Source organism: Mytilus edulis, chromosome 5, assembly GCF_963676685.1.
Source record: "Mytilus edulis chromosome 5, xbMytEdul2.2, whole genome shotgun sequence".
NCBI lineage: Eukaryota > Metazoa > Mollusca > Bivalvia > Mytilida > Mytilidae > Mytilus > Mytilus edulis.
In genome coordinates this window covers 86,923,990-86,948,334 of record NC_092348.1, presented here as the reverse complement: position 1 = coordinate 86,948,334, position 24,345 = coordinate 86,923,990, and the positions used below count along the sequence as shown (strand labels likewise).

The following is a 24,345-nucleotide window of genomic DNA, read 5'->3' as shown; positions in this document are numbered from 1 at the left end:
GATAACCATTCAATGGTCAGTGTTTGGCATTGGAAAGATTTACTATAAACAGATGTCTTATGGATCACGGCAGTAAATCTAAATCCGGTATTGACCATACACACTATACAAACTATCAAATTAGACTTGTCATTGAGTTTGTACTTTCATGAGCAACATAAGAGGTGCTACATGTGGAGTACGATCAGCCCCAGAATTTGGTGGGTTGTGTTGCTCAGTCTTTGTTTTCTATGTTGTGTTTTGTAAACTGTTTTAGTATTTTAGTCTTTTTTCTTTTGTTTCTATGGCATTGTCAGTTTCTTTTCGACTGATGAATTTGGATATTCCTTTGAAACCTTTTGCATTTCCTTTACTTGCAAATGTGTGTAATATTTTAAGGAACTATGGTTAATGTCATAATGACGCTGCTTCTATTTTTATACCCAGACGCGTACGAAAAGTTACTATGCATTGTTTGTCTATCATGCCTAAATATAGTTAACATAGAAAAGCACTTGAAATAACAGATATTGACGTTTCTTGTTGCTTTCGCTACATCAGGGACTAATATTCTACCTTCAGTTGTGTCGACCCCGTATTGTCAAACTTAAATCAACATTTTTTTTAGATATAAATTATAAAGTGTTCGAAGCATTTTTGTCTGGATTTACTCTTAACAGGCTCACTGAAAGCCGATTTTTTTAAAAGCCAATCATGTGTTTGTTTGCACCTGTCCTACATTGTAAGTCAGGAACCTGATGTTCAGTGGTTGTCGTTTGTTGAAGTGTTTCTCGATTCTCGTTTTTTATATAGATTATACCGTTGGTTTTTCTGATTGAATGGTTTTACACTAATATTTTTTTTTGGGCTTGTATATCTCGCTGTTCGGTGTGATCCAAGGCTCTGTGTTGAAGACCGTATACTTTGACCTATAATGGTTTAATTTTACAAATTATGACTTGGATGAAGAGTTGTCTCATTAGCCTTCATACCAAATCTCCTTATAACTAGTCTATATAAGAACCGAAACAGTTGAATAACTATATGATTAACAAGAATGTGTCCACAGTACACGGATGCCCCACTCGCACTATCATTTTCTATGTTCAGTGGACCGTGAAGATTGGGGTTAAACCTTTAATTTGGAATTAAAATTAGAAAAATCATATCATAGGGAAAATGTGTACTAAGTTTCAAGTGGATGTAACTTTAACTTCATCAAAAACTACCTTGACCAAAAACTTTAACCTGAACTTCGCACTATCATTTTCTATGTTCAGTGGACCACGAAATTGGGGTCAAAACTATAATTTGGCATTAAAATTAGAAAGATCATATCATGGGGAACATGTGTACTAAGTTTCAAGTTGATTGGACTTCAACTTCTTCAAAAACTACCTTGACCAAAAACTTTAACTTGAAGCGAACGGACGCACAGACGGACGGACGAACGAACGGAGACACAAACCAGAAAACATAATGCGCCTCTACTATCGTAGGTGGGGCATAAAAAGTACAAAAACTAATAGCCAAATCCAGCTACGGTCAACGGAACGTGGAATTATTTCACTCTTTGGGGGAAATTTTCCATACAACGTCAATAAGATACTTAACAGATCTTATGATCGTCTTTGTTTAAGGGAACAGAAACCTTAATTTCTATTCACTTCAATTCAAAGTTTTATTTTAAGTCGAAATTCAGTACTCTACATAAAACACAAAAGCTGTAATGAGCTTTTAAAATCGACGGAATAACAAAATATATAAACACATACAAAAGTCATGAAAACAAAACAATTTTAAACTGAACCCAGGGGCGGATCCAGGATTTTGGAAAGGGGGGCGAAGTAACTCGAGGCGAAAAAAATTTGGGACCTTTTTTAAACTAAAAACATAAAATAAGTGTAAAATGCACTTTTTAAACGGTTCTTGACTTTGGGCATGTATATAGCTGCTGTAAAGTGTAAGGGTTGGACTTTTTTTATGCCGTATTCTCCAGATTAATTGTCTATTATAAAATAATGGGATGATCCAAAGCTATGTACTAATATATTTGATGTGGGACTTGCCAGTTAAAAATGGACATGGAAAATTCTCGTTTGTTGTATGTTTAGTTAGTATCAAGATATACGCCGGGCTATTCGATGAAATTTACAATACGACCGACACGAGTTAAGAAACAAACAGACAATTTTTATCCAAATGTTTGGTAGAAATGTTTCCGCCAACAAGGGAAGTGAGGGGTTTCAAATCAACCAAAGGCTACAAATGAGTCTGAAATGACAACGAATTTATGAATCGGACGGTCGAAAAATGGAGACATTAAGGCAACACCCAGCAGGCAGGTTGCAGTCGGGCCTTGAACAAAGTATTCAATAAATCAGTTCGGCGAAACAGACATTCCGGTCAGATATGGGATTTACAAGCAAAACCCCGGCCACCAAAAAATTACGCCGTTTATTAATCATCATGTTCATTTAATTCTAAAAAAAATCTTAAATTTTGGTTTCAAATGGCAAAAAAGTGGACAAGATTAATGTTTTCAATTTTAATACGATAAGATTTTTTGTTTAAGGCAAAAAGAGTGTCAGAACTTTTCCTCTCATATATCTCAGACTGCCCCCTCAAATCAAATGGTCCGTACCTTAGATCTTAAGCTGACTGACAGAGGATCATTATTCAGCTATGTTATTAATAGGCTTGGCCGTGTAAATAATATTGCTGTGGAACTTTTTTGTTCCTGACATTATAATAGAGTATTACTTTCTGTTTGGTGGAATTGTGAAATTGAAGTCAATACGTTCTTGCTCAATCCTTGTCACTTTGAAGGTGTCATTCTTGTCACTGTCAGCATATTAAGCAATTTGTTACTGTAATTTGATTTTCAAATTGACATAGTGACGTTTTTTCGACGCACTGGTTTACTCCACCGTAGCGAATCACAGGACTTTGACATAACCAATAATTACGAGCGAAAAATATCTTTATAAGTAAAGAATTGCCACATAAAAACTGAATACACGGGAAATATCAAAGTTCACGAAGTCTTGTCTAATTAATCTTTAACAAAACAAAAAAAAAGTCCAAGCAAAAAAAGGGGGGGGGTCCTACGCCCTCTACGCCCCCCTCTGGATCCGCCACTGGTTCAGTACATGGTAAGAAAATTAAGATGACATATAAAAGTAAAAATAGTCTAGGAAATATACATGCAAAATAAAGTATATCTTAAAATATTGCATAAGTTACAACAAATAACATAGCAGATAATAGCAACATAAAAGCTTTACAAATCTCACGCATTCAAACAAAATGAAAAAAACAAAAAGCACAAGCATAAATAAAGCATATGGTGCAATGTGCTGTTATTGCAGCCCATTTTTGTAACAGTATTTTTATTGTCCTTAGTTTCAAAGAAAGCAATTAAGATTTTTCCAACAGCTTTTCTTATGAACTATCCTAATCTCTATCTATTGGTCAAAATAGTTTAACATTTTTTATAAGGAATTTTATTCCGTTTAAGTTGAATGAATGTCATATTCTGTTTATTTATTTTTCAATGACTTTAATTTTGCAAATACATTTTGACTTTGTGTCTTATCAAGGCCAGTTTCTCAGTACATTTATCTCATTATTCATCGTTCATTAATAGAAAACAACGGCTTTTGTGAATCTTTTATAGCTTTATAAAAACTGAAAGAACTAAAATTCGGATACAGTTTTGAAAGAACAAAATGTGTCCGCCATTTCTGGATATCACACAGGTTCCCGCAAAAATTTGACGTCATAAAACAAAATATCTGATGCCACAATGGAAAAGTGATTGTTGTATGCGTCAAAAGTTCAAGCGGCCGGGTCAGCCGGGATTAGCGATGAGGTGTATGGCGTTTTGGTCTTTCTCTATACTATATATATTCAGTCATCACTATATTGTAATTTAACATCTTCTGTAGCAGTAGTTTCTTCATTATTGAGTAGTGAATCATCTTCTGTCGTCGTGTTTATAATATTCACTTGAACATCTTTGCCATCTCCATTACCATCGTCCTCATGGTGATATACAGCCGCGTACTCACCCCCCTTTTTATCACAACACCGTAAATGTTTTAAATATTTCCGATTAGCACGAATAAACCACACGATCCCAACTAACATGAAACACACTATAATGAATAATGTTAATAGTAAAATGAGTCTAGAATAATCTGCATAACAGGTCAGGTCTTTGCTTCGGATGTCAAAAACATTCTTTCCCCTGTATCTTGAGGGAAACTCACACCTGAAAAAAAGAACCAGGTCTCTATAATCACTGTCTATATATAACGACAAATATATCGCCATTTTTACTATTTTTGACAAATCTCATACAAGTGGAATAATGACACATACTTATTTTCTATGTTTGGAGAATTCATTTAATTGTTATGACTTCAGGGACCAAACATCGTCATTTAATTAAAACAATATGTAGTCGTTCTCTCTAAACATCATGATCGTCTATAGATAATCATGTACCTATCTATTTGAACAACACTTATATGAATCTAAACGATAATTCAAAAAATTAACTATTTAAGAATTTTAATTGTGGTGTGTTTTCCCTGGTAATTTGTCAATTTACATGAAAAGCTACATCACAGAACTACGTGTTTTTGGAATTATTTTATGGATATTTTCAGACGAAAAAAGCGCTGTATCATTTGTATATTTATTATGCACATCATGTCTACACATGTAGCTCACAATAGATATAAGAAGATGTGGTATGAGTGCTAATAAGACTACTCTCCATCCAAGTCACAATTTGTAAAAGTAAACCATGAAAGGTCAAGGTACGGCAGCCTTGGCTCACACCGAGCAGAAGGTTTTCCCACCATCATCTATCCGATTAAACGGTTAAGGAAATACAGTTTACTGAGAAAAAAAAGACCAACTGACATCGCAAAGAAATAGTGTAGAATCCACGAAAGATTATCTAAAAAGTAGAATAACGAAAATCCCAAACTCAAAGGAAAATTACAAACGGGAAATCCTTTTCAAATGGCTAATTGATCGATCAATGCCGTTAATTAACTGGTATTTTTATACTCACTTTAGTTTGAAATCCCTGAAGATGATCTCATCAGTTTTGTCTTCCACTAACCAGCGCATTCTGCAATCACAATGCCAAGGATTATCGTCCAATCGTATGTCCTTAATAATATGAGAATCCAAGGGAAGTAAATACGGATACAACGTTCTAAACATGTTCCCTTTCAGCGACAACATTTTTAAATTGAACAATGGTTTGAATATATTCTCTTTAATAGCTTCTAGCTTATTGCTATCCAAATACAAAGTGTTAAGGGATACTAAACGTGACATTTCGTTTAATATTGAAAACTCATTATGACTCAAATCAAGCACTTCTAATTCTGAAAGACCTTCTAGTGACAACGCTTCAAATTTCGAAAGATGATTGAAACTTAAATTCAAATGTTTTAATCTTGCTAAATTATCAATCGACAAATGTTCAAGTGTGTATAAGGAACACGACGATAGATCTAAATATTCTAAAGTAGAAAATCCATAGGCTGTAAAAGTTAGTCTTTCCAGTTTTCCTAAATGATTGCCTTTCAAAATCAATTGCTTTATATTTTCAAAATGTCCAATTTCATATTTGAATGTATAAATGTTTAACGATGAGCCATTTATTTGATTGTATGACAGATCTAAAACTTCAAGTCTTGTCATGTCGTCAAATGCACCTCTCACCACAGTATCGATGTTATTATGCGCCAAATAAACCTCTACCACCGAGGACGGGTGTGGTAAGTTAAAAGGGGAGACCACTCTAATCTGATTGAAGGAAAAATCCAAATGTGTCACAGTGCCTGGAAGTTCTGGTATATAAGGAATGTCTTTTAAGCCTGTGTTTCTACAGTCCAAGATTGTTTCATTTCTTCTACATATACTGGAACTAGTTGTACCAATCACAAATGTTATTAAAGATAGTATTGGTAGTATTTTGCACATGATAGAAGTATCCATTGTTTGAGTTTCTGAAAAATCAAATAATATCTAAAATCAAAATCAAACCAATCAGAAGTGTTTATGATTTCAATGTAAAATAGTGTCCTTCGTATAGTAAACTCATCATATAGATACCAAGATTAAAATTGTGTACACCCGTCCAGAATAGGCTAGTTCTCTTTTTGTCATTATGGTAACTTCGGCGACCTTCTGTTAGCGCCAACAGATATAGAAATAATTTAAGCTTTCTTTAATAAAATATTTCGTATTTCGTATTTAATGAAATACAGTCGACAGTCTATAGATGAATTTTGCTATTCCTTTCATGTACTTTTTTTTTGTGTGTGGTAATTATAGCACGATTTTATAATCTATTAAGCTGTGCAGAAATGTTATTAAACGTGGTTTTTTCTTTTAAACTCTGAGGTTGACTGTTATTTCGTTACAATAAAGCAGAAAATCTAACATGTATTATCTGTGCATGATTAAGAACATATGCAAATTGAATAAATGTGTTATTTGCATCTAATCTATACAATAAATGAGAATTCAGTATTTATTTGATTGCACAACAGTAAATATTAAAAATAAGTGTATGTTGATAATTCTTTTGAACAAAGAATATATAAAACTTTTTGCCTGCCACAACTCAACAAACATGAATTCTTTTTGTTAGTTTTTTTAGTGTTCGTATTTCATTGCTATTCATATTCCAGTTGCTGTTTAATGAACACTTTAATACAGAAATCTGATACGTGTAAAAAATATAAATGACTGTGTTTTATCAAAGGTACCTTTGATAATTAAGTTTCTTTTATGTTGTTCAATTTCTTTTTACGGAATAGAATTTAACCAAAAAAAGGCACAAAGAATAAGAAAAATAAAGAAACTAACCGTCATGTGCTGCTGTTTATACACATATATTTTTATCAGAGATTTATTTGCGTTCATTTGTGACTTGGTATTTCTATGTTAATCGAACTTTGTATCATCCGTATTACGATAACGGGATAGATAAATATGATAATGAATTCTTTATGAAATTTTACTAGTAATACCTTATTATCACCTTGTATATAAGGTCTTAAAATAGTTATGATGTAAAATAATCTACAAATGTATAGTAAGGAGTAATAGTGTCATAAAGATACAAAATGTCGTAACAGTAAACTGAACTTTATGATTTATTTATTAATGCTACATGTCCAGTGGCAAATATTTAAAAATGCACATTCAGGACGATAACATTGACACACTGAGTTAGCTACCTCGAGTCTACCCAGGCGTTCAAACCTTTAGAAAAGATTATATCAAAATTAGAAAAATTAAACCATATCAAATCATTTATAAAGTCACACAAAACCTTGTATATTATACTATTGTAAGATAACAGATAAATAGGATAATGGATTCTTTGTGATATTTTACTAGTAATGCCTTATTATAACCTTGTATATACCTTATTATAACCTTGTATATACCTTATTATAACCTTGTATACACCTTATTATAACCTTGTATATACCTTATTATAACCTTGTATATACCTTATTATAACCTTGTATATACCTTATTATAACCTTGTATACACCTTATTATAACCTTGTATATACCTTATTATAACCTTGTATACATACCTTATTATAACCTTGTATACACCTTATTATAACCTTGTAAACACCTTATTATAACCTTGTATATACCTTATTATAACCTTGTATACATACCTTATTATAACCTTGTATACACCTTATTATAACCTTGTATATACCTTATTATAACCTTGTATGCACCTTATTATGACCTTGTATACACCTTATTATAACCTTGTATATACCTTATTATAACCTTGTATACATACCTTATTATAACCTTGTATACACCTTATTATAACCTTGTAAACACCTTATTATAACCTTGTATATACCTTATTATAACCTTGTATACATACCTTATTATAACCTTGTATACACCTTATTATAACCTTGTATATACCTTATTATAACCTTGTATGCACCTTATTATGACCGTGTATACACCTTATTATAACCTTGTATACATCTTATTATAACCTTGTATATACCTTATTATAACCTTGTTTATACCTTATTATAACTTTGTGTGTACCTTATTATAACCTTGTGTATAAGGCCTTAAATAGTAATGATGACATCATGTAAGTTAAGCTACAAATCTGTAAAGCTTGAAAAAATAGTGTCAAACAATAGAATGTCGTATCAGCATAATAAAGTTATAGATCTATTTGTTCTTGCTACATGTCCAGTGGCAAATATTAAATGAACATTCATGACGCTAGCATTGACACATTGAGTTTAAATTATTAACTTACTAACTAATCAGGTAACTGTCGCCTAGGTGAGGTTTACGTTTCTCTAATAGGATGCATATTTTGTATTCAAGGTGACTAGTACTACTATATACCACTTGCTTGCAATTTCAAAGTCTTTTGTCTGAACCTTCATCCTATCGCACTCGAGGCAAGAAGGCTACCATGAACCCAGCCAGACATTCAATTCTTTAGAAAAGATCAGAAAAATTTGAAAAATTTCAGCATATCGAACCAATTATAAAGTCACACAACTAAACCATGTTTATTATACTCGTATATAATAGTGGCTTATACGGACCTCAGAAAAACGTCATGCGGCTCAGAAGAGTAAGTCTGACAAACTCGTCACAAATAATGCGAAGAAACATCTTATAAATAGTTATAAGAACATACTAAATAAAGGGCTGCGCTTTAGCGCATGATACGCCCGTTGCTCTTTTAACTTGTCTTTTATGCTTTAAATGAATTTATATGATCAACTAGAAATATATATACAAATCAAAAGGGATGTTACATTAATATATTCACCAAAGTTTCATAAAATCCCCCTTTTTTAAGTATAAAAATTCATTACTTAAGAAAACGTAAAATCTAAAATTTATAAAAATGGAAAGGGAGCTTATGTCAATAGATATAAACAATTTATCAAAGTTGCATAAAATTTTGTGAAAGTGTTAGTTATTGTCCCAAAATTGGAAAATCCCCCCTTTTTTTAGCATAAAAATTCATAACACGGAAATATAAAATCTGAATTTATAAAAATTGAAAGGGAGCTTACCATCAATAGATATAAACAATTCACCATAGTTTCATGGACACTTTTTGAGTTATTGTCCGAAGTGTTGAAAATCCCCTTTTTTTTATGAATAAAGCCCCATAAATCCAAAACTTAAAATCTGAAATTTATAAAAATTGAAAGGGAGCTTACATCAATAGATATAAACAATTCACCAAAGTTTCATGGACATTGGTGAAAGTGTTTTTGAGTTATTGTCCGAAGTGTTGAAAATCCCCCCTTTTTTATGAATAAAGCCACATAAATCCAAAACTTAAAATCTGAAATTAAAAAAAAACGGACTTGTAAAATCTGAATTTATAAAAATTGAAAGGGAGCTTACATCAATAGATATAAACAATTCACCAAAGTTTCATGGACATTGGTGAAAGCCTTTTTGAGTTATTGTCCGAAGTGTTGAAAATCTTCCTTTTTTTTATGAATAAAGCCCCATAAATCTAAAACTTAAAATCTGAAATTTATAAAAATTGAAAGGGAGCTTACATCAATAGATATAAAAAATTCACCAAAGTTTCATGGAAATTGGTGATTTCAAGTGTTTTTGAGTTATTGTCCGAAGTGTGGACGACGGACGGACGGACAGACAACGGTATACCATAATACGTCCCGTCTAAAAGACGACGGGCGTATAAAAAGTACTTGTCGAATAACACCCGCTTTAAAGTGTCCACCAGGGGGAGCATATATGGGGTAAAAATATTTGCATTGACGATCGAGTTATGCTCATTCAAAAGGTTAATTGACCACTGATAGTATTTTAAGTAGGGATCGAAAAAAAACGGAAGTCACGGTATCGCTGTAACAATGCTGGCGACGTCACAGTTCAATCTTGGCTACAGATCGGCGTTGAAGAATCGCATCGATATACTCACAGAGCGATATCTAGACAATTGAAGAAGTGTTTCATTCTTAATTGTTTATAAAACAGAATTGAAGAGAAAAAAATATCCGAGTAAGGTAAGAACACAAATTCAAACTATTTTCTCTGTCGATTTTACTGTATATGAAATATGTACAGAAGTTAAAGATAAGATATTTTTTATTTTTGAATTTTATTATTTATCACATATCGCATTCTCGTGATTTTGTATAAATGCGACAGAAATGAGAACTCACGAAACACTATTTTAATCTTAATATCATGTTACTTTGAAAATGAAATGTTTACTTAAAGTTAAGATGATCATAGTTGTTATTTTTTTGCTTTGTTCTGTCAATGATATTTTAGTGTTGTCCGTACAATACATTTTTTAACGCCAAATCAGTCAATATCGTATTGACTTACATCAACAGATTACAATACGAAAGTAAAGCCATGATAGCAATATTTGTAAAACAAGGAAACCACACGAATTGATTTCAACCTTGTTCATTGCGTTTTATACGTGATCCAGCGTTGCGGCATTCGTTGTAGAAAGCCTACACGTTTTCCAACAATAACCGAAACGGAACTTAATAAACAAGAGAGTAAAGGGGAGGAATCTTGTTCCATTTGTCTGTATATTTTTCATCTCCTTTAATTTAATTCACACGCGTTAAACCTTTATTGTAGCTATGGGTGACGTGTATAATCCGTTCCAACAGTTAGAGGCTGCCAAAAAGCTGCTTATTATGGAATTTAAAGAAAATGCAAAGTCCGCTCAAGAGTTAGAATTTTGGAATAGAATTGAAATTGTAAGAGATAATTATCCACATTCGCAAGAGGACAGTTCATCAGGAGATACGACAGGTGAGCTAAGTAAATACACAGAGTACATGGAGTAGGGATCTTGTGAGATAGTAAATTTATACGCGAAGTACATGAAGTAGGGGTCTGGTGAGATAAGTAAATACATGGAGTAGGGGTCTGGTGAGATAAGTAAATACACAGAGTACATAAAGTAGGGGTCTGGTGAGATAAGTAAATGTTAACAGACGAAGAACAAGTAGAGGGGGAGAATTTGGGTAAAGGCAAGAAAATATATGGGGGGGGGGGGGGGGATTTGGAAACGATTTTTACTTCATTGCTTTAAAATTTATTTTTTTAAGTAATAATCTGAAGACACAAATCGGGACAACACGAATTCGTTTAATTTGAAGACAATCCAACAAAACCATGAAAACAACACGGAAAGACAGTCTACAAATAACTATAAAACCGAATTACTGATTTAACAGGTTTTGTGAACTCCTTGTGTTTGTTTTATGATTACAATCCTTTCATATACTTTTTTTATATAAGAAGAAATAACCCAAAAGAAGTCAGCTGCTGGCGAAAGAGCCGACGAAGAAATGTGTTTAAAAGAACATACAGTAACATTCCAAATATCTGAGATGGAACATGGAGCAGGAGATGATACACCTTTGCCTCAAAAGAATTTTATATTCCAGAGTGATGGCATGGAGCATGACTTCAATCATAACGCTACTAGTAAGTTATAGAGAAAAAACAACAACAATTTATGTAATAATGATAGAGGAAATATCAGATATTACAAACATTTATAAAAGAATATGAAGAGCACGTGATCACCATTCTATCTCAATGAAGAATGGTTTGCTTTAATTTCAAGTGATAATTTTAATTTACTATGTATGCATTCAATTCTCCATCTTGATATTTTCTCCGTCTGCCATATTTGTTTTTCGTTAACCTTTTACCATATTGTTTGTTTTCTCTTCTTGATTATTTCACATTTTATCAAGGATTTTTATACCTTAAGATATAGTATGGGGATCGTTTGTTGTTAACATCTTTCACTTTGGGCCTCAAGTTGCTAATATCAACGTCTTTTTTGTCGCTGGTGGAAACTAGTAGTCGTCTACTTGGCAATCTTATCGCTTCACCTTTACCAATGTGATATCTCAATTGATACTCAATCATATATCTAAAAGATCGAACCAAAATAACTTAAAAAAAAACAATGTAGAATCATCTTTCTTATAGTTTTATTTATTTTAAGGATGTGAATCCCTGATCGATTTATTTGAAAACGAAGACAGCAATGGACTGGGAGCTTTACAGGTACGTAATATGTTGAAAAAAGATAGGTACTAAAGGTCAATGAGACATAAACCCCAAGACCGTATTAAACAAACTAATAGGTTACTCATTATTGAAGGCAGTACAGTGATGATTGTTTGTATCTTTGCTCTTTTGTATCTGATGGATAGTTGTCTCATAAGCAATCATGCTACATCTCCCTGTTTATAAGAAGCAACGTATGTAGCGAAATCTTCAATTCGGAATGATAAACAAATGTGTAAAGATTTGTCAAAAACACACAAAATACTGTAGAAGTGCACAGTATATGCTCAAGCTAAAGAAAATGATGCTTATTAATGGAACATTTCTATAGTTATAAATTTTATTCATACGCATATTTTGATGCTTTCATGTGAACATTTTAATATTATTCTAGTTTCTATTTCCTCATCAATTAATATTAACAAAGTCAAATGATAAAACAACTGTTCAGGATTTGTATTTACATTTTAGTCTATCATGAAAACGTTTTTAACGTAAGTTGTATCATGCTTGTTACTGCAGTATGCTTTATGCTTGATACTGCAGTATGCGTTATGCTTGATACTGTAGTATGCGTTATGCTTGGTACTGCAGTAGGCTTTATGGTTGATACTGCAGTATGCTTTATGCTTGATACTGCAGTATGCTTTATGGTTGTTACTGCAGTATGCTTTATGGTTGTTACTACAGTATGCTATATGCGTGGTACTGCAGTATGAGTTATGCTTGATACTGTAGTATGCTTTATAGTTGTTACTGCAGTATGCTTTATGATTGATACTGCAGTATGCTTTATGGTTGATACGATAGTATGCTTTATGCTTGGTACTGCAGTATGCTTTATGTGTGATAATGCAGTTTGCTTTATGCTTGATACTGCAGTATGTTTCATGCTTGGTACTGCAGTAGGCTTTATGGTCGATACTGTTGTATGCTTTATGCTTGTTATTGCAGTATGCTTTATGCTTGATACTGCAGTATGAGTTATGCTTGCTACTGCAGTATATTGTATGGTTGTTACTGCAGTATGAGTTATGCTTGATACTGCAGTATGCTTTATGCTTGTTTCTGCAGTACGCTTTATGATTGATACTGCAATATGAGTTATGTTTGATACTGCAGTATGCTTTATGCTTGATACTGAAGTATACTTTATTCTTGATACTGCAATATGAGTTATGCTTGATACTGCAGTATGTGTTGTGCTTGATACTGCATGCATTAAGTAAGAAACAGATCAGTGATGGAAGCCTTATACCTTTATTGATTTCAGTTGACAGAAGACAAACTTGAAATAAATAAAACGAATCACAAAAATGTATCTGCTGAAAAGGCTAATGGTTACAAGGTTGGAATCAAAGATCTCTTCATAGCAGCAAAGAAAACAGCAAAAATGGAAGCAAAGAAATCTGAGAAGAAAAGAAAACTGAAAGAAAAAGAATTAAAGAAAAAACGAAAAATTGAAGCCCCGGAGACTGAAAGGAAAAGAAAACTAGAAGAAAATGAATCAAAAAAGAAAATGATATTGGAGGCTCAGGAATCTAAGGAGAAAAAAACACGAGAAGAAAAGGAAATTAAAAATAAAAGAAAGATGGATAAAGAGAGAGCTAAGAACCAAAAGAAATATGAAAAATGTCTAGCGAAGGGAGAAGAATACGCGTCAAAAAAGAAAATGATAATGGAGGCTCAGGAATCTAAGGAGAAAAAAACACGAGAAGAAAAGGAAATTAGAAATAAAAGAAAGATGGATAAAAAGAAAGCTATGAACCAAAAGAAATATGAAAAATGTGTAGCGAAAGGAGAAGAATACGAGTCAAAAAAGAAAATAATGGAGGCTCAGGAATCTAAGGAGAAAAAAACACGAGAAGAAAAGGAAATTAAAAATAAAAGAAAGATGGATAAAAAGAAAGCAAAGAACCAAAAGAAATATGAAAAATGTGTAGCGAAGGGAGATGAATACGAGTCAAAACAGAAAAGAAAAGAAGAAATAAAATCATTACAGGAAAAAAAAATATCGGAGGCTAACCAATCTAAGCAGAAAGCTCAAGAATCCACAGGGAAAGGAAAGGTGAAAACAAACAAAGTACATGTGAGGAGATTACCTGAAGCCAGTGAATTTGATGGGAAGGGCAAACCTAGAGGAAATGAAACTAAACTAAACGAACAACTTAAATCAAAGGAATTTAAAGAGAAAATCGTTACAGGTAATATAAACAAAACTGTGCATTATTCTAAATTGTATTTTTATTTATATTTGTGACTTTTAATTACATGTATTGACAACATTGATGCCAATGATCGCTTTTTTCAAATCGACTTTAAACGAAACATAGTATTAATATGAATAGCTCGTTTCAAATATTAAGAACATTTTTGTGATGATTAACAAAACAGATGACTACGTTACTATTAATGCAAAGGTGTCAGTATTCACCTCAAAAACTTACAAAACCTTTGAATAGACTTATTTAGAAGGGATATAGTTACGATACTGTTGTCAGGTCATTAAAGATTGCATATTTTGGCGTTAATATTGATTCACTTATAGGGTCTTTGCATCGAAACTAAACACATTTATTCAAAAACCAGTTGTTGGCATGACACGGGTTATGTTATTCTCATATATGTTATGATGGTATGATACTAAACCCCTAACGGGAAGGATTGTGCCTGATGTTCATATGATGAAATCATAATCTTTCAGTCAGTTCAATTGAAGTCTGGAGCTGGCATGTCAGTTAACTGCTAGTAGTCTGTTAAAATTTATGTATTATTGTCATTTTGTTTATTTTCTTTGGTTACATCTTCTGACATCAGACTCGGACTTCTCTTGAACTGAATTTTAATGTGCGTATTGTTATGCGTTTACTTTTCTACATTGGCTAGAGGTATAGGGGGAGGGTTGAGATCTCACAAACATGTCCCTGTCCCAAGTCAGGAGTCTCTGGCCTTTGTTAGTCTTGTATTATTTTAATTTTAGTTTCTTGTGTACAATTTGGAAATTAGTATGGCGTTCATTATCACTGAACTAGTATATATTTGTTTAGGGGCCAGCTGAAGGACGCCTCCGGGTGCGGGAATTTCTCGCTAAATTGAAGACCTGTTGGTGACCTTCTGCTGTTGTTTTTTTCTATGGTCGGGTTGTTGTCTCTTTGGCACATTCCCCATTTCCATTCTCAATTTTATTATTTTCTATATTTATTTTGTAGGGGAAGCAAAACCAGTGAATAGACCTAAGCTGATGGATTATGTCAGAAGCCTTGTTGGATGTATTCTGAACAGACATTAAAACCTTCAGTCAAACCCTGCTCCAATCATTTTTGTTGAACAGTTGCATTCGTAGTGTCTCTGTTTTTGTTTGTTTATTTATGAATTTGTATTTCCTATGATATTTTTGTTTAATAAAAAAGACAAATAAATTTTGCGTTTATAACAGGTGAATCTGTAAAAAACATTGAATGCTTTACATGAGATGCTTTAGTGAGCCCCAAGTCCATGTTTGGTTTGAGGCTATCCACATAGTCATCATCTCGTGTTTACCTGATTTGATATACACCTAAACTAGAAATATTCGAATTGACTTAAAAGATAGGGAACGACAGATGGAAGCACAATTGCTTACATACAATTAAACACATATAGCTTGCTGCTCGGTGTGAGCTATCAGCGTTTCAAAAGATGAATCAACTACCAAACAACAAAGATGCATGGTATAATTTTATGAAACAGCAACAAAAAACACAAATAAACTAATTAAAAGACAATTAAGATTGAAAAATGGAAACAACACTTTTATATCCTCGTCTTTTGGGGTTTCGTATTTAATGAATCCGAAGCGCTTTTTTTAATTAAACTTCAACTGTTGGTCGCTGAGGGAGTTAAACCCTTAGTTTTTATATAACATAAACGGACAAATGATAAAAAAAAATGTATATCAGTATCGAAGTACCGAATTGTGGTACTTAAAAACCAATTTGTAAATAAGGTAAAACACAAACTAATAAACGGATAGATAAAAAATGATTTTAGCTTACATTTAAATATATATTCCCTTCTCGTTGATTGTACAATTTGGACTTCAGTTTGTGACAGCTTTCTTTTTTTGTTATCCCGTATTTACTGAGACAAGTTTGTTCATATCAACTGTCTGTTTACATAGATAATATTGTGATACCAAAGATAATGAGTTTATATGCTGTTGTTTTGATATAAATTTAAACTTAAACGTTGTTCTGTCTTGCAATCAGCAAACTTTTGAACAAGTATAAAAATACATATTTGCTCTCGTTGATCAGTAGAACTGTACATAAAGATATTGTGTCAAAGTCATCCATTAGGAATTTTTACCAAAGTTTCGATTGAACTGAATGACATTGCAATACAACATCGATAGTTCAAATCATAACTGTTCCAAATTGATGCATAAAGGTAAATTAATCCTCCGTAAAATGACTGCCCACCAGCAGAGGTTCCAACCGAAATGTAGTAACAAAATATTCTTTATTGGCAAGTAGGGCGCCCCTATAGACAGTGTTTTAACATAGCATTGCACATTGGTATTAACAAGAACGAAGGAATGATGAAAAACACCACCTAAAAAAACCCAACACAGCTAAAGTGAAGTCACGTTTAATGAATATAGTGATATATAAGTACAGTGATACAATGAAAGATGCAAAATTATACTGAGGTGGATTTATTATGGGGTTCGAATAAGCTTAGAGCCTGATATAAACATAGATGTTGAAGCTTAAAAAATTGGTAAATGTGAACGCTAAATATTACTGAAATGATTAAAACAGTCTAGAAAAAAAAATCGACTGAAAAATCTGTAAACAGTTGGTTTATTTATCAGATGAAATTTGGATAAGAATCAGTTTTCAATAACGTGAGTACTCTTAGATCATTACTTTGTTTCGTTGTCACTTTGTAGATATTTTTGTACTTATGGTGTCGATCTTATGTGTCAGACACCAGTGTTTTGCTTTTGCGCCAATTGCCATTTCATTTGCGCCGAAAAAATAGTTCATTTGCACCAAAATAAAACCTAACATTTGCGCCAAATTACTGGTAAAAAATATATAACATATGTCAAAAATAAGACTTTTGATAATTAAGGCAGTTTTGGTTTGCATAATTAAACTTATTCCTTAGAAATCAGTCGACATTAAACCATACAAGTAATGTTAAAACCTTGATGAAACACAGTTCTGTTATAAATCAATCATTAAACCTGTCCAAAATTTACAGACTTAGTTCTTCTGTTTATGTCTAATAAAGGCAACAGTAGTATACCGCTGTTCAAACTCATAAATCCATGGACAAAAAACAAAATCGGGGTAACAAACTAAAACTGAGGGAAACGCATAAATATAAGAGGATAACAACGACACAACACTACAATGTAACACAAACAGAAACGGACCAAGCATCAGACAAAATCCCACGAGAATAACAAATATAACATCAAAACCAAATACAAGAATTAGGGATAGACAAGTACCGTGACACGTCTTATCGCAATGTCAATTTACACTCAAAAATAAGAGAAAACAAACGACGCAACATTAAATTGTAACACACACAGAAACGAACTATAATATAACAATGGCCATATTCCTGACTTGGTACAGGACATTTTTAAAGGAAAAAATGATGGGTTGAACCTGGTTTTGTGGCATGCCAAACCTCGCACTTTAATGGCAATGTTAAATATAACATTGAAATAACAACATAATATTACAGGACTACAATACAAATAAATAGGAGAACGTATTAGACAAAGAAACACATGATTAATGAATAACACAATTTTCAGGTTTACAATTCAATACGCCAAAAACACGCCTTGTCCAAACAAGACTCATCAGTGACGCCCAGATATAAAAGATCGAAAGCGAAAAAAAGTTCAAAGTTGTACAGCACTGAAGATCAAAAGTTGAAAAAGGTTGTGTCAAATACGGCTATGTTTTTATGCTTGGGATATGAACATCCTTGTTATTTAGAACAATAAATGCTATTGCAAACAGTAAATTTTATCAAATGAATATAACAGATATACATAATGAAACTGAAGTATTAACTCATTACATAAAACAAACACGAATACATAATGCAAAAAGACTCACCCAGACTAGACCCACCCGACTCAGTCCAGGCCTCAACGCAGTAAGTTATGAAAATGACGTCACATACGATGGTGAAAAGGCATTATAAATTATAAATTCCCATCTTGTCACCTCGAACATGTGAACACTATTTATAATTATAAACCTTAGTGACTCTCAGCTTCAGAAATGAGTATGGCATTGAACTCACTCAATTATCCAGGGGAATACTGTAGAAACAAACCTTTTAAAGCAAAGAATATTTAACTTTTCCGTTATATCTTACCTAAAATACATGTAAAATGTCGCAAATGAAGTTTTAATCTTTTGGCGCAAATGAAATATAACCTTGTGGCGCAAATGAAAGATTGAAATTTTCAAAAATTGGCGCAAATGCGTCAGACACTTTTCAACTGATTTTTACAGTTGTTTCTTATGTTGTCTTGTTACACACTCTCCATGGGCGCTCCCAATCATATTTAGTGGATGTCGTCGGTGTACCGAATGCCTTTGTATACAGATGTTTCATTGGCAATCATAACACATCTTCACAATCATATATATTTGTTACAGAAAATGCACACAGTGTAGATCACTCAAGAATATTTTTTGAGTATGTTGTTATACTTCATATGAGGAGAGCAGTGGCAAAAAAACACCAAAACTAATCGTATAACGGACAACCTATCCATGCATATACATATATAACTTTTGAACGAGTGGTACAGCCAAACTTTTAAAGGAATGAAGGAGGCTATGACAAAAAAAATAATCTCAGTAATATTTAACAAATTTTATTGAGCGCAAAAAAAAACCCAAATCAAACATCGAAATAATGAACTTGTCCATTTCCCGTTCTCTCTTCATTTTTGACCAACGATTCATCGTCTGCAGTTGTGATTTTTACGTTTGTTCCTTCGTCGGCATTGGTATTGTCATTTGTAAATACGGCGACATAATCGCCTCCTTTCTTCTCACAACACTTGTTACACTTGAAATACTTCCGTTTGATATAAACTGCATAAATTAGTCCTGTCACCATAAAACTCGCGGAAAAAAATAAAATCAATATATATGTAAGTCTTGAATATTCTGCCCTGCATGTCAGCGCGTTACTAGACGTAGTAAAAATATTCTTTCCTCGAAGTCTTGAAGGAAATGAACATCTGAAAAAGTAAATAAAGATACCGGTATATTAAGAATTTGCAACTTACTTTGGAATACCACCATCACTTTCAAAATAATCTTTCTTCTAGACCAGATTTCACGGGGAAAGGGAAATAAATACAATACATTTCAGGTTAATTATTAAAAAAGAAATCCAAAATTATTTACCAAATGAAAATTACGTGTAGGATTTTTCACAAATCTAAGAAATGTGTTGTTCCAATGTGCCTATGAAATCTTTAGTTGATGTGTATTTTGTTTATTTCAATGTCTAACAGGAAACTCACAGTTGATATGGTTAACCAAATATAATGATTTTTTTTCCGGCAATAGATTAATTCTCGATTCACGCAAATGCCTACATTATACAATTCAAGGAAAGTCAAGAATTGTTTTATTGAAGAAAAAAAAAAAAACAATTTCATCAGTTCATCAGACTGACAAGCACTACGAAAACCCTTAATTTTCAAAATCAAACAAAATATTTCCTATTACAATAAAGTTTCCAATTACAATACTCAATATACTTACATTAATGTAAAGTTTTTAAAGTTAAAATCATCGTCCATATCATTAAATAACCATTTCATGTTGCAATCGCATCGCCATGGGTTTTTATCCAGTCTGATCTCTTTGAGAGAGAAAATAGACTTCAATGGTAACATATTGGGACGTAATGTTTTCATGTTATTCCCAACAAGCGACAGAACTTCAAGTCCAAGTAAGGTTGAAAATGCACCGTCTTCAATAAAATCTATTCCATTATAATCTATACGTAATACTTTCAGTTCTATCAACACCGGCACTTTCTTAACGGTTGTTATTTTGTTGTAACTTATGTCAAGTTGTTCTAGGCCCATTTCTCCTGGTAAAAAATCTTCATTAAAATCGGATAAGAAATTATAGCTCAGATTTAAAAATTTCAAATTCACAAGATTATTGATTGACATATCTCCCAAAAATTTCAAAGAGCAGTAGGAGAGATCAAGATATTCCATCTTTAAAAAATGATATGTTGAAAATGTAAGATCTTCTAATGATCCAAGATCATTGCCCTGTAGCGTAAGACGTTTAGCACGTCCAATTTCAGATTCCAAATCTTCATCTTTAAACGAATCTTTGCTTATTTTGTTGTATGAAAGATCTAAATGTTCCACATTTGTAAAAATTTCAAAAACACCCTTTTGAATAGTTGTAATTATATTATGCGCAAATGAAATTTCAACAATAGAAGACAACAAAGATATGTTAAATTTGTTAACAGTTTTTATGTTATTAAACGAAAAATCTAAATGTGTAATAGTGTCTGGTATATTAGCAAAACTAGGTACCGTTGACAAGTTTCTATTTCTGCAATCAAGACTCGTGTCTTTGACTGCACAGATCTGCGCATAACCAGTGGTAACGATAATAGCTACGATTACAAAGACTGGAGACAATGTCATGGTATGACTGATATGCATGGTGACTGAAATAAAAAAAGGTATTTGATATTTTGAATTGTACTCAAGTTTAACGAGTTTATTTTGTTAGGAAGATCGTACACTTACTATAAGACGTTTTATTGTTATTTGTTTGTGCATTTTTTTGTAAGAATGGTAGCATCTTTATATTTACCAAATATATTTCCATAGTCTACATATACCAAGTCAGGAATATGACAGGTGTTATTCATTCGTTGATGTGTTTTAGCTTTTTATTTTTCCGTTTTTTAGGGACTTTCCATTTTGAATTTTCCTTGGAATTTAGTTATTTTGTGATTTTACTTTTTATTACACTCATGTATAGAATAATATTAACATTAACTGCTTTTTTTATTAAAGAAACTATATACGTATTTCAGTTTTTTTCTAATTTCAATAAAAAGTAAAACCTTACCTTTATTTTTGATTTTGTAAACTTATAATTTACTCCACGTATCCACATACTGTCTAAAATTAGTCATATACTGTTGATGGTGAACTTTGTATCTGTACTGTAGATAACATGTATCATCGTGCAATTGTCTATCACAATAAAGCACAAACTCCCGATTTGAAGTTGATATCAACTATTGACTATACACACACATATATATATGTTGTAATAGTACATTATACTGTGAATAGAAATGTGATCACCTATAAGTAAAATTTGCTAGTTTTTTTACAAATTTAAACCATACATACATTTAATGCAATAATTGTCATAAACAGACAACAACAATACCAAATTGTACCAATATTTTATTACGAATAGATGATCAAAAGCACCCTGTGAATCCCATTTGAAGTTGTCATTTTGTTGATATCAACTATTGTATATACACACATATCTAAATATATATTGTAATAGTACATTATACTGGGAATAGAAATTGTAACACCTATCAGTAAAATTCACAAGTTTTTGCCAAATCTAAACCAATACATATATTAGACATGATTTAATGCAATACTTTTCCTAAACAGACAACTATGAAACCAAATTGTACCAATATTTATTATGAATAGATGATCAAAAGCACCTTGTGAAGAAATCCTGTACTACACCAGGTACATTTTATGAATGGACGAAACAGTTTAGAGATGTGGTGGATTCAATGAATAGGATGGACCAACTTATCATTATCTTTACAACTTATGTTCGGAAACCACGGTAACAAACCCCCCCCCCCCCCCATTCAAACAAATACAAACTTACAGCTATCTTATTGGATATTGCCATCGCAGGCATTAGAAAAGATGAGGAGAAGATTTTTTTAAAACTTTCCTTTGCCAATAAAGGTCTAGATGCTTTTAACTTGGGCAATATCCTTTATCATAAATAACTTCATTCGAAAATACCTGCCTATTTTATGGTCTGTTCTTATGGTTTCTATACCAAACCAATTGTAACTAAAATTTGCAATTACAAACACGTGTTGCAGGGTCTCAATATTGACGACTTCAAGTTTAAAACTTCTTTGTATACCTGTGCTTGTTCCCCATTCATTTGGAATTTCAACCAAAGAACAATTATTTTGCTGGGTTTTCTAAGTACTCCACGAAATTTTTCTCATTATATCATCAATCACAGCGGGGATTTGAAGTTATTGTTAACTACATATTCTAGAGGTATTATGAATCAGATGTAGATACTTAAAAATTTCAAAGGTCGTTTAGAGTAAATAAAATATAAGACTCTTGATTCATTTGACTTTTCGACACTTTACACAAGTTTTCCATATTTGAACTAAAAGACAAAAATAGTTGGCTTGTTTCATAAACAAGAATGGACAACGTAGATACAAATAGCTTTTCTTATGGAGGGATAAATCGGACTTTGTTGAAAATCACTCCAATTAAACAAAAAATGAAGATGCTTAATTTCTTGATTCATAAATAAAGGCAACAATAGTAATACATGGTTAATATACATGTGATGAATTTTGGACTATTTAAAAAAAAACGACGTGTTTCTTTCTTTATATGTGGCTGACGTCATGCAGGAACTTCTAAGGTAGATAGAAAAGACGTTAGTAGTATCCTTTAACTTCACTTTCCACTATAAAGATCATGTCCCCCACTAAATAATTCAAAAGTTGGTTACTATATTGACGCATCTATCTCATCGAACTTGATATAAAGGATACAACAGAGCCTCGGGTAGACCATATGCTGATGAATATTAAAAATGCTATAAACAGGTAGATCATGTGTTACTTTTAAAGAATTAGAAACTTGACATGAAAAAAGTCAATTCGCAAAGAGTTGTGCCGAGTGTTCTGTAAAGCACAGATGGGTGGCACGATCATTACAACCCGAGGTATATAACTAAACGTCCCTATTCCGACTGGACACGGCTGTTAATAATTTATGCATCCCACACAGCCAACAGACGCCTCATTGGTATTCATATCCCTTTAACCACAAGGAAGGGGTGTCGTCAGCAGGTCAATTAGAATATGCAATCATCAAAGTTACATGTAAAATTTGTTTGTTATATTTATCTAAATGAGTTAGTATGTCAAACGACGTTACATACATCATATAAATTAATCATAACATCTGTTTTTCGCGTTTGTCGATTAATGAAAGGAACAGTACTTTGCTGTCGTTTAAATCTCATAATTTTAAATTTTAAATGTTCATATTTAACTGCTATGATTAGTAATGATTGAGTCGTGAACGTGAAAGCTTCTTTCAGATTCAGATTGCTGTTTAAGAATAGCACAACCTATAGATGATATATACATATAATATTCTAGCATGGCTTCCGGTAAACGGTCAGTCAATCGCATGCAGTCTGACGTATAGTGGCAAATAAAGATATGTTACATCTATTTATTTGTAATGATGCACATCTTATAACAATCTCCTATGATTTCAGCCGCGGTAGATATAATGTTTCATAAGAGGATTATATTTGCTTTTGTGCTCTCGTTGTAATTCTGCGGTTGTAATGTACTATTCTATTATTTATTTATGCATTTTTCTGGGGTGAGCGTTTTTGTGTTTGTTTGCTCTGTATTGCTGTCCTGTAATTATCATTTTAGTGGTATTTTCAACATTGCCATATAAGCGAGAGGAATTAATAGACATAAAAAATCACAAAACCAGGTTCAACCCAACATTTTTTTTCTTTCTTAAAATGTCCTGTACCAAGTCAGGATATGGCAGTTGTTATAAAAAAAAACTCATCGTTGATACAAGAATTGGAATATTGTATGTGTTGCAGACGCACGTTTCGTCTCCAAATATACTGATCAGTGACGCTCGAATAAACAAAAGTTTAAAAAGCCAAATAAAAGTCCGTTTCTATATATGTTGGCATTTTTGTTGCAGTTCATTGTTCCTGTTATAGTTGATGTGTTTCTTTCGGTTCTACTATGTAACCCGGATTTGTATTTGTATTTGCTCAATCGATTTATGACTATTGAACAGCAATATACAACTGTTGTCTCCATTTA

At 32.4% G+C, this 24,345-nt stretch overlaps 3 protein-coding genes across 4 annotated transcripts; 1 reads left to right on the top strand and 2 right to left on the bottom strand.

The window, feature by feature from the left end:
• Window positions 1–3,075: 3,075 nt before the first annotated feature.
• LOC139524709 (chondroadherin-like) lies at window positions 3,076–6,974 on the bottom strand. Its single transcript, XM_071319722.1, has 3 exons — window positions 6,883–6,974; window positions 5,069–6,017; window positions 3,076–4,255 (listed from the first exon to the last, which is right to left on the bottom strand). Exons 2-3 carry the CDS (start codon window positions 6,004–6,006, stop codon window positions 3,892–3,894), a joined length of 1,302 nt encoding a protein of 433 aa, XP_071175823.1. The 5' UTR covers window positions 6,007–6,017; window positions 6,883–6,974; the 3' UTR covers window positions 3,076–3,891.
• A 2,974-nt stretch (window positions 6,975–9,948) lies between these two features.
• LOC139524707 (axoneme-associated protein mst101(1)-like) lies at window positions 9,949–15,574 on the top strand. Of its 2 annotated transcripts, none has more exons than XM_071319721.1 (6): window positions 9,949–10,091; window positions 10,687–10,863; window positions 11,359–11,544; window positions 12,077–12,138; window positions 13,415–14,345; window positions 15,351–15,574. In XM_071319721.1, exons 2-6 carry the CDS (start codon window positions 10,689–10,691, stop codon window positions 15,428–15,430), a joined length of 1,434 nt encoding a protein of 477 aa, XP_071175822.1. In that variant the 5' UTR covers window positions 9,949–10,091; window positions 10,687–10,688; the 3' UTR covers window positions 15,431–15,574. The 2 variants fall into 2 exon arrangements, with proteins under 2 accessions (XP_071175822.1, XP_071175821.1); XM_071319720.1 differs by having other exon boundaries at window positions 11,356–11,544.
• A 3,452-nt stretch (window positions 15,575–19,026) lies between these two features.
• LOC139524706 (leucine-rich repeat and immunoglobulin-like domain-containing nogo receptor-interacting protein 1) lies at window positions 19,027–21,473 on the bottom strand. Its single transcript, XM_071319719.1, has 3 exons — window positions 21,294–21,473; window positions 19,947–20,883; window positions 19,027–19,414 (listed from the first exon to the last, which is right to left on the bottom strand). The coding sequence occupies exons 2-3, from the start codon at window positions 20,876–20,878 to the stop codon at window positions 19,069–19,071; spliced, it is 1,278 nt and encodes a 425-aa protein (XP_071175820.1). The 5' UTR covers window positions 20,879–20,883; window positions 21,294–21,473; the 3' UTR covers window positions 19,027–19,068.
• Window positions 21,474–24,345: the final 2,872 nt, after the last annotated feature.

Coding starts and splice junctions, on each gene's coding strand:
- LOC139524709 (XM_071319722.1), bottom strand. CDS start 6,006: ATGGATACTTCTATCATGTGCAAAATACTACCAATACTATCTTTAATA. Junction 4,256..5,068: donor TTCAGGGATTTCAAACTAAA/GTGAGTATAAAA, acceptor TCTTTTTTTCAG/GTGTGAGTTTCCCTCAAGAT.
- LOC139524707 (XM_071319720.1), top strand. CDS start 10,689: ATGGGTGACGTGTATAATCCGTTCCAACAGTTAGAGGCTGCCAAAAAG. Junction 11,545..12,076: donor CTTCAATCATAACGCTACTA/GTAAGTTATAGA, acceptor ATTTATTTTAAG/GATGTGAATCCCTGATCGAT. Junction 12,139..13,414: donor ATGGACTGGGAGCTTTACAG/GTACGTAATATG, acceptor TATTGATTTCAG/TTGACAGAAGACAAACTTGA.
- LOC139524706 (XM_071319719.1), bottom strand. CDS start 20,878: ATGCATATCAGTCATACCATGACATTGTCTCCAGTCTTTGTAATCGTA. Junction 19,415..19,946: donor TTTAAAAACTTTACATTAAT/GTAAGTATATTG, acceptor TTACTTTTTCAG/ATGTTCATTTCCTTCAAGAC.